Source organism: Lolium rigidum, chromosome 3 (genome assembly GCF_022539505.1).
Source record: "Lolium rigidum isolate FL_2022 chromosome 3, APGP_CSIRO_Lrig_0.1, whole genome shotgun sequence".
Classification (NCBI taxonomy): domain Eukaryota; kingdom Viridiplantae; phylum Streptophyta; class Magnoliopsida; order Poales; family Poaceae; genus Lolium; species Lolium rigidum.
The window spans coordinates 374,648,337-374,658,734 of NC_061510.1; the positions used below are offsets into that span (position 1 = coordinate 374,648,337).

The 10,398-nt window shown below is 46.5% G+C and overlaps 2 protein-coding genes across 3 annotated transcripts; one reads left to right on the forward strand and one right to left on the reverse strand.

Moving 5' to 3' along the window:
- The first annotated feature begins 507 nt into the window (after positions 1 to 507).
- Positions 508 to 4,681, forward strand: LOC124704324 (transmembrane emp24 domain-containing protein p24beta3-like). The gene is made up of 4 exons (XM_047236575.1): positions 508 to 738; positions 2,895 to 3,081; positions 3,166 to 3,273; positions 4,296 to 4,681. Exons 1-4 carry the CDS (start codon positions 523 to 525, stop codon positions 4,427 to 4,429), a joined length of 645 nt encoding a protein of 214 aa, XP_047092531.1. The 5' UTR covers positions 508 to 522; the 3' UTR covers positions 4,430 to 4,681.
- A 2,804-nt stretch (positions 4,682 to 7,485) lies between these two features.
- Positions 7,486 to 10,093, reverse strand: LOC124704325. 2 transcript variants are annotated; one of them, XM_047236578.1, is made up of 7 exons: positions 9,969 to 10,093; positions 9,024 to 9,352; positions 8,801 to 8,920; positions 8,557 to 8,715; positions 8,062 to 8,234; positions 7,856 to 7,939; positions 7,486 to 7,771 (listed from the first exon to the last, which is right to left on the reverse strand). In XM_047236578.1, exons 2-6 carry the CDS (start codon positions 9,264 to 9,266, stop codon positions 7,873 to 7,875), a joined length of 762 nt encoding a protein of 253 aa, XP_047092534.1. In that variant the 5' UTR covers positions 9,267 to 9,352; positions 9,969 to 10,093; the 3' UTR covers positions 7,486 to 7,771; positions 7,856 to 7,872. The 2 variants fall into 2 exon arrangements, with proteins under 2 accessions (XP_047092534.1, XP_047092532.1); XM_047236576.1 differs by having other exon boundaries at positions 7,856 to 7,961.
- Positions 10,094 to 10,398: the final 305 nt, after the last annotated feature.

Sequence of the window (10,398 nt, forward strand, 5' to 3'; positions counted from 1 at the left end):
CAAACCTTGTTTGATCCAAAATTTAGTACACTAGTTTTCTATTCTTAAATGATTCAAAAAGATTGCATTCTAATATTCCTTGGAATTCAATAGGCCATAAAAATACAATTTTATCTAGGAGCATTTTGTCAAATTTCACAAGTTCGTAAGATTCACGTAAGTGACAAACGCATTAGAGTAGTACGTATCCTCGGTCTCTCCATTGACCGCCAGCTCAGCCACGCCACGTACGAGACGGGTCCGGCAGCCAGCCACTCGCACTCACACGGCCACGTCGCCAAGACTCCATCTTGTGATGCTGCACTATTACGCGATCTGCAAGGTCCTTTACTGCAAAAAACACGCAACATCTTCCTTCCCCGTGTCCAATCTCGCCTCGTGACTTCTTCTCGCCTTCCCCAACACCGGAGTCCGGAGCTCGCCGTCTCGCCCCCACCTCCCCGTTCACCCCAGCCCTAGACCAGGGTCGCCGGTGCTTTCCGGCAGGGGAGTCTGCCGAGCTCAGGCACCGACCGGCGGGCCATGGCGAGGTGGCGGCCGGCGATGCTGCTGGTAGCGGCGCTGGCGCTTGCGGCGGCGTGCGCGGGGTGGCGCGCGGAGGCGCTGTCGGTGACGGTCACCGACACCGAGTGCATCCACGAGTTCGTGCCCTACGAGGGCGACTCCGTCACGGGGAACTTCGTCGTCGTCGACCACGACATCTTCTGGAGCTCCGACCACCCCGGCATCGACCTCACGGTACGGCACCCCGGCCGATCCCCCGCCTCCCTCCTCTCGCCTGACCTTCTATCTCCCCGCTTGATCGCGGCACGCGGGTCTGGATTTAGCGGGGTTTATGGACTGTTTTAGTTGGGATCTGGGGGATCGAATCGGGGATCAGGTGGATTCGCCCCCTCCTTGTGTGATCTGCGTGCGGCTTGTTGTGCTTCGTCGGGGGGAAATACCTGCGGCGATTTGGTGATCTCGATCAGTAACGCTCACGATTTAGATTACTTTTAGAGACCAGCTTTAGTTAGTTCCTATTGTTGATCGTTCTCTGGGTCAATTCTGCCGTGCTCTGGTTCAAAGCACGGATCTTTAGGGGGAGTTTTGGTGTATTGCCGTGCCCTTTCTGTCAGTTGCTTGGTATGGTGCGTATATACAAAATTTGCCAGAGCGAACTACAGATCATTCAGGCTGGATGGTTTAGGTGTGGAGCAAATGACTCACAGATGCTAATTTATGATTTGGCTGTTCAAGTTGAGCAAATATTTTATTAATCCTTTCACACCTGTAGTGGCGTAGAGAAATCATTTAAGATGCTGTACCTTTCCATTAACGATAAGTTCTTCCTTAGTAACTTGAGTCACAGTTAAAGGATCAGTTCTCAACTTATATTCTCTTACTAGATTAGAAGTAGCATCTGAACATTTATTGTGCAAAGCGATCGTCTTAGTTACGATTAGGCTTTGTTCCATTGGATGCTTTCTTCATCTCGTGTATAAGGTGTGGTTAGGCTGGGCATTTGGGATTAATTGACAGTTCTTAACCTAGCTATTTAGAATTGATTTCAACAAATGCCAACCAAAGTAATTAGAGATTCCAGGCGCAACTGGTCATCAACACACTGAAATGTTCTGCTAAGGTGATGCAGTTTACCTAAACAATCGATCTCGGAAGAAACGGCAGCAGTGGGGAAGGGTCCTAAGGGTTGCTTCCTATTGCCCTGGGATGCTACTTAAGCGTCCTATGTGGCAAAACCTGTTTACAAACTTACGTTTAAATAACTTTTTTTCGAGCAGAGGGGGAAGTTGGATTTCCTTTTCGCTTTTGTGTAAGATCAAAAGATAGAGGTGTCATATTGTTCTTGAGGTTTAAACTTGGCAAATTAGAAGCCTATTTTGCTATTAGCGGTAAGTAATTCCTTGGAAGTTATCAGTGGAAAGAAACCAGTATATTTCTTTTTTTGAACTTAACGTGTATATTTTTCATCCTACTTGGTGGGGGGTAATGCTAAATCAATTGATCTTGTACTACTGCTAGTCACGGTGTCCACTCCTTTGGATGATTTATGAGGCAAATGAAACACCTAATTATTTTTGCTTGACTTCAATACTAGCATTAGCATATGGAAACGGTTGACTTCATGGCAATTCCTTTGGATGGTTTAGCCCATGCGCTGAGAAATGGTGGTTTGTTTTACGCATGTATGTACTCCCTCCGTTCCTATATGAATAAGGCGCATGTGCTTTCAAAGATTTAACTTTGACCAAGATGTTCAAGCATATGATGATTATTTGATAGAAAATTGTATCACTAGAATTTTTTTCAATACGAATCTAACGGTACTGATTTTGTGTAAGATAATTGAGATATAGTTGCTCAAATTTTTGGTCAAACAAAATTTTTGGGAACCACGTGCGCCTTATTCATTGGAATAGAAGTGCTCCGTCTGATCCATATAAGTGTCGGCGGTTTAGTACAATTTTGTTTTAAAGTTGTACCAAATCACCGACACTTATTATGGATCGTAGGGAGTAGTACTTTATTTGTTTTTCCTGATGCCAACCATTGCTGTTCGCTTACTTGGAAATATTTGAGTCCATCTTACTTTGCGTATTACTAGTCTGATTTTCTTTGTTTGGCTGGTCATTTTGGTTTTCCCATGTCAAGAATTATTTATTTCTTAATTATTCCATTTAAAGACTTCTAGTCCCAGGGTTTACAGTTTAGTTTGCTGATATCCATATTAGAAAAGCTAATTTGGCAATGGTTGCACCTGGTATGCCCACTTGTGAAATATTGTAGTGTAAGTCTGTATTTTACGGTTAGTACTGAAATATGTTATGTTCATTTAACCAGTGATCCATCAACTGTCTTTCTGATGTTCTATACTTCCTTCTTCATTGATGTAGGTAACTTCACCAGGTGGTAACACTGTACATTCAATGAAGGGAAAGTCTGGTGACAAATTTGAGTTTAAAGCTCCAAGGGGTGGAATGTACAAGTTTTGCTTCCACAATCCTTACGGGGCACCTGAAACGGTTTCTTTCTACATTCATGTTGGGCACATACCCAATGAGCACAATCTGGCGAAAGATGGTCAGTGTATTGATTGTGTCCCTTAAAATTTCAGCAGCTGCTTATTCCTTAATTTTTTTTAACACATATTTCTTCCTCTTCCAGAGCACTTGGACCCTATCAATGTGAAAATTGCAGAGCTTAAGGAAGCTTTAGAATCTGTCACTGCTGAGCAGAAGTACCTAAAAGCACGTGAGGCTCGTCACCGGCACAGTAAGCTTCATGAATTTTTTTCTGTAAATGTTCTCTAGTAATTTCATCCTTCTCGTATGGCCCTGTTAACTACAAGTAGAGAATATTATTTCCGGTGCACTTACTCTGATCCACCCATTCCCCATGTGTTATGGACTGGTAGATACTAGATGGAACTGCAAGAGGCATGTTGGTACCTTGATGGCAGCCATGTCTCAAGGACAGGGATAAACTCACAAAGGACACTGGGGTTAGATTGGTGTATTCTCCGCTTAATGGAAAAAGTCACAAGGGAACCTCTTTTTATAGAGCTAGGAGACTCCTAAAGACAGCGATAGATCCCTAAAGCTAGCAACTAATCAGAATGTGCCTATCAGGCCCTTTAGCTTGGTGCTGCCATGTACATCGTGTTTTGAAACAACTGAGCATACCTTCATTCCATTTTCAGTACTAAGCTATGGAGTTGTCATCCATTACAGAGCTTGCTCCATGTAATGGATTCTGCTTTACTTTCATCCTCCATTTTTCCAAATCACTTGACTGATGTTGTGAGGGAACGATCCGTGAAAATGAAAGGAAAAAACACGAGAACTCGTGGAAATGCACTAAATACTGTTTGAAACACTTACATATCCACAGTTTCTTCATTTGCAGTTTAAGCTTCCTTTTCTCCAGTTATGCTCCTTCGTAGGATTAGAATCTTGTCCTTTGTTCAGTTGGGATAGGGCCACATGATCTTGCATAGGGGAACATATCCAACCTTATTTTGTTTCATCTGCCTGTCTCAATTCTTTATTTTAGTTTGAAAGAACACCCAAGTGTCGAATGAGATATCAGGTACTTCATCTGTTTCTAAATATAAGACGTTTTTGCAGTTCACTTTGAGCTCCCAAAACATCTTATATTTAGGAACAGAGGTAGTACTTTACTATTTAACCAGCCAAGCTGCTAAGTACACTCTCCATTATCCTTTTGTTGATTTTCACATTTTTCTTATCTTTGTCTAATTTTGTAATATGTTCTTCATGAAAAACTGAATCCAGCGAATGAGAGCACCAGAAGACGTGTCATGTTCTACACGATCGCGGAGTACCTAGCTTTCATGGCTGCTAGCGCGTTGCAAGTGGTCTACATCCGGCGCCTGTTCAGTAAAAACGTGGGGTACAACAGGGTCTAGGGCACCAGACTTCTTGAAGGCAGCAGCAGATGTTCGTAACAGGGAAATATTTTCTGTCATATTGTAGCTTTTCACCCTCTTTTTTGGTGTTAGTCTAAAGATGCTGTTTTAATTTATTACCATGTACCTTACCTTTAGCAACTATTGTGAAATGTGAAGCGCAATTGTTGTGTAAACATAGATACATAATTAATCTTCAGAGTGTTGATGTCAAGGAGAAAAAAAAGGGCGGCAAGAGATGTGTTCTCATTCTTTCTCGCCTTTTTTGATCCAGTAATAGGATGGCAATGTAGAACTAAGGTCTAGGTAAATCTAGCTGAGCTGTGAAAATGAAGGAAGGGAAGGAAATTGCTACATTTTCTTGAAGAATTTCACTGAGTCTGGATCTGGGTCAGACATGTGTTCCGTAAAGCTGATTTCTTGGGCATCAGAAGCCCACACACTATATAGCGCCAGACGTGGAGATGGCAGCACGGTTTCGAAGGGCATATATAGTTGCCCAGGACCAGGAGCAGGGTAGCAAAGACAAGTCTCTGGCACGTATGACCTGCAATGCAACTCCTACATAAGCGGTGTTGCCTGATGCTGTTCCTCAGGAGGCAAGCTAAGAGCATCTTCAGCCGCGTCCCCCAAAAGGATTTGGGGCGCGCCGGACAAAAAAACCGTTCCAGCCGCGTCCCCTAAAGCCCATTTTTGTCCGGCGCGCCCCCATACGGTGTCCGGCGCCCCGAGCCCGTCCCCGTCCCACAGGGGACGCACCGGGCACGCCGGACACAACGAAAGCGAGGCGGGGAGTGGCGGGGCCGACCCGTCAGCGGTACAGTTAATTTTAACCTAACCGTCGCCTACCTCGCGACGGAAGTTATTCGCGCGCAGTGACACACGGCGGCATCTTTGCCTTAATGGCGACAGCGGGGCAGGCGAGACGTCTCGTCGGTGCTGCACAGCCTCCACGCGTTGCCGGCGTTCGCACGCCACCGCCCGTTCCCGCGCGATCTTCCCGCCTCTTCTCGCTTGTTCCCGCGCTTTCTTCCCGACGCCGGCGTCTATAAAAGGTCTCCCGGCTCAACGGTAGCCACCACACCCCGCCGGCAACAAACACAGCCCTCGTCGCTCCACCGCCGTCTCCTCCACCACCGGTAGCAATGTCGAACCGCCCGGCGCCGGCCACTTCCCTCCACCGCCGTCCCCTCCACTTGCGGTCCCGAAACGCAGGTCGACACCGACCCCTCGGCGGCAGCCCGGGAAGAGCGATGGCATGCACACCGTCGGCCAGCGGCGGGAGGCGATGCGGCAGCAGGCCCGCCGGCCAGCGGGAGGCGGCGCGGGCGGCGGATCCGGCGGCGTTCCGCGCCCATGGCCCCGCTGTTGGCGAGGCCGCGGCGGCGGCAGCGTGGCGAGGAGCGACGGGACGCCACCGTTGCGGCGTCTGACGCCTCGACGAGACAGGAGGCGCGACGGTGCCGGTACCGGGCAGAGATGGAGCAGCGGTGGGCTGACGAGCGCCAGCGCGGTGAGCGGGAGTCGATAGAGCGCCGGCGGCGGGAGTCGATCGAGCACCAGCAGCAGCTGGCGGCGGAGGAGCGTCATCAGCGGGAGGCGGCGCTGAGGGCGTTATGGGGGAGGCGGGCGGACGAGTTGGTGGCGGAGGACGCCGTGTTGGCGGCGGCGATGATGGAGGCGCCAACAGATGTGGAGGAGGAGGCGCCAATGGAGGAGGAGGAGGCCGAGGCGGAGGAGACCGAGGTGGAGGACAACGACGACGACGAGTTCGAGTGGTCCGACGACGACGGGCCGCACCCGGACGAGACGGCCGATCAGCAACGCGCGCTCGTCGAGTCCTTCGAGTCGGAGAAGAAGCTCCGGGACGACACCCGTGCCCGCGAAGAGGCGCAGATTCGTCGCGCCGTCGAGCTCTCCCTCCGGGCGGCCCGGCGAGGGAGGGCGGAGGAGGACGCGCGGCGGGAGCGGCACCGTCCGGACACCGCCGAACGCAAGGAGAGGAGGCGCGCGCAGCAGGAGCTGCGGCGTAGGGGAGGCGACGACGGGCGGGGCCGTCGAACGCACCGCCGGGCGGTCGGTAGTCTAGGTTTAGATGAAATCTAGCCGTTTTCATTCAAACTTTGTAATATATAATCAAAATTGAATGAAAACCTTTATTTTCGTGTACCAATATTCATTTGGGGGCGGCGTTTGGGGGACGCGGCTGGGGAGCGACGTCCCCCAAAGGCGGCACGAACAAAACACGTCCCCCAAACGCTCAATCCGGCGCGGTTTGGGGGACGCGACTGGAGATGCTCTAAGATACTGTGTAGTACTTTCTTCTTCTGATGCCCATGGTGTGGAGCTGCGTCTCCACCTTCTTGGCATATACCTCGTTTGCTGCCTATCTGTATTCGGAGCCTAGCAGGCCCGGGCCCTTTTCTTTTGTTCTCACTTTGAGACCAAGTTGTTGACAGATTTTGAAAGCTTTCAATGTGTAAGCTGGGTTATGTGGCATTTTCTCAAGAAAAGTATTTCTCGTATCTCTGTGGGAAATTCGGTTTAGTGTCGGCGCATATTGTTATATATCTCAATAATGTAACATCTATCTGGCAACTGAAATCACAATATCATGTGCCACAAAGCAGAATCTCTATGTTCTGTACATGGCAAATTGCAGTTGCAGCACCAAAAATGAGAGGGAGATTGATATGCAGTGTTTTAGGGTTTTGCTTCCATCGCAAACAATGCACCATAAACACCATGTACTACTATCATTACTCCCTCCATCTCAGTTTACTAATCTTCCCCATATCCCTAAGTCACCAATTTGACCTATATAATTTAAATTATATATTGCAAAAATATATCATTAGAAAATAGAACATCTAAACTTTTTAATGATATAATTTTTATAACATATAACTAATGTCAACTTGATCAAATTTGCTACCTAAGGGTACACGTACGCCTAATAAACTGTGAGAGAGGGAGTAGATTATATCGCCAAAATGACAAAAAAAATCATATAACTTCTGCAAAGCAGCAAAAAAAAGTGGACAATGACAAAGATGTAGCAAGTCATACATCTCTAACAGGCATAATCGACGTTCACTTTCGTTGTATTGTAGTTGAAGGTGGAGATTTACAAAGGCAGTAGCTTCTATATACATGTATTGACAAATGGTACACAATCTAAGCACATGCAGAGATTTGATTTTGGTGTACATTCACATGCCTGGACATCAAGAAAGCATTTCATTCCTGGCTGTGGGTCACGATGAGTCCTGTGAACCGAAGATCTTTGTACGGTATATGGGCATCACTTCATTACACTTTTGGCCACTGTGGACTAACTACCTGCAAAGTAAGATACCTGGTCAAAACAGTGAGGATTTGATTTATTTCTACAGGTTTGCAAAGCCCGAGAGTGCAGCTACAAACCTCTAATGTACTGAAAACTAATTGCATCCGACTTGCCACCACTGATGGCTCCTCGGAACTTCCCATGACAGCCATTTGTTCCAGCTGCAATGTTTTCACTGGCAGCCTGTGAGCAGTTTTCACCCACATTCAACGTGATCAGGATCATAAGATACAAAGGGAGAAAAGAGATAGAACAAAATGCTAACAGAGAAAACCTTTCGTACCATGCCATGCCTTTTGTATAGTACGCGTTTGCTATCAGGGCACAGAATCCTTTCCACTGGTCCAACAGATCATCCGACACTGGTGGGGAAGTAGACCACCTGATGATTGTTGGCTGTGGTGTGCACAGTATTGTAATGAACACTATACTCAGCCACAGAATGCATTCCTTCACCTACAGTACATGAAATCATCATTGAGACAAATGGAATGGAAACACTGAATATCATATCAAGGGGGGTGTTTACATGCAAACAAGTCCTCAACTGGGCTGAGTTTCATATCTTGCTAATATGATTTAGTAAATTCCATCTATGGATAATTGTTAACAAACTAATAAGAAAGTAAAGACGTGGGGGGATGGAAAGACCTAAGCAAAACTCGTCTACTTGAGTGTAAATACTACAGAGCAGCCAATAGTTTCAATGAAAAACATTTGAAGATAAAAGATAGTTTTAAACTGAAGCATACTAATTCAGATTTGAGAATGTGCTAACCTCGAAAGAACGGACTTTGAAGCTCAAGCTTGTTCCTCCTCCATAAGACCGCAGGCCTTCAATCTCGACACCAGAAGCTTTGATATCCATAAGTTCCATTCTAATCCCCTCTTCTGTACAGCCTAGGGCGTATGCTTGCACTCCAGCATTAACAAATCCCTAGTAACATTAAAAGGCCATGTAACGATTGCAGAAAGAAGTTATGTCAAGAAGACCAGTGAAAAATCTCAACAAGAATCAATACTTTTATGTTATCTCCACCTCCTCGATCAATGACATTCTTATACTGCTTGAATAAGCTAGTTGCTATATTACGCGATGAACGGAACTCCTCGTCTGATGAAGCATTAACATGAAATCGGTGCTGCACAAAACACAATGGTGAATAAACAGAAAAAAACCAAACGGACAGTGATCAAGAATTCATCAAATGGAAGGTCTTGTCTTTATCACAAAGTATACCATACCAGCCAATGCCTTGCAGTTCTCTCATTTAAGCTTCTGTGAAGATAATGACTGACTCTCGCAAAGTTAACTCTGAAGCTAGGAACAAAGTGTGACTTCTGTACATGATGGCCTTCAAAGGAACTACAAACCGCATTGCAACCTAACAAGTTGTTAAATTGACCAGCAGCATTTATTGGGAACGATTTCAGTTCTGGGTAAGCACCAGGCCTGACAAACAGAACGGGTCCATGTAGCGCCGGCATGGCTGGATGCTCATCAATCTGCTGCGAGCTGCTCAAGCATTTCTCCGACAACAGGAGAGTATTTCAGAGGCCGCTGGCAACTCAATCTGCAACAGAGAATGCTTTGATCAGACACACAAAAGTACAAAGGGATCCAGCGATATCATAGGAACCACCACTGAAGATTTTTACTGACAGAAAACTTATCTTCTGTTCTAATACATTTCTAACATAAAACTGAATTCACTGAAGATTGATATTATTGACACTCTGACAGAAAACTTATCTTCTGTTCTAATACATTTCTAACATAAAGCTGAATATTTACAAGCTGCTGCAACACTCTACATACTGCATCATACAAAAAAATCGTGGTACTTTCATGTTTATCTGGTGACTGGTGCAGCAGATAGTGGTTGCTTAGCAGATGTACTATAACCAAAATGGACGGTGCACATCGAGTGCGTAAATCAGTAGCTCATCATCCATGCATAAACTGGGCCATTATCCGACTTCCAAGAACCCAGAAAGTTCCGGGAAGGGTAAAACTTATGCTCTGCCCCAAAAATCCTAACTCGAAACAACCAACAAAATCAGATTCTCCCAAAGCAACCTAATCCCTTGCTAAGCATACAAGATTGGATAGACTATCACCACTGGATTCAACCGGAATTAACACAAGTACAGAAGAACCAACGGGGTTAATTAGGCGGGCAATTTTACCACCGGAGGAGGCGAGGAGCGGCCGGAAGCTGGCGGGGAATCCGCAGGAGGAAGGAGAAGGGGATGATGTGTGGCAGAGAGGTGAAAATGCATATACCGTGGAGGGGTTTATGGTTAAAAGAAAACAGCGGTGGAAATGTGAAGAGAAGGGTGGAGAAAATCAGGGGCCACAATAAAAATCGACTGGCCAGGCGGGCGGCGACGTGGACCCCGCGGAGAGCAGCCGTCGTCGGCCCATCGCTCTCGGTGAATCTGCTGTTAATGGGCCCCGTTGGTACCCTGGAAATGGTGCGTGTGCTCTCTTCCACTAGAAAAAAAATGTAACTGTGCTTTTCCAACAGAAAAGGAGAAAATACCATGAACCAAAAAAACCATTTTTCTTTCGAATTAAGGAACCAAGGTATCCAACTTTCCATTTCACAGTAGAAGA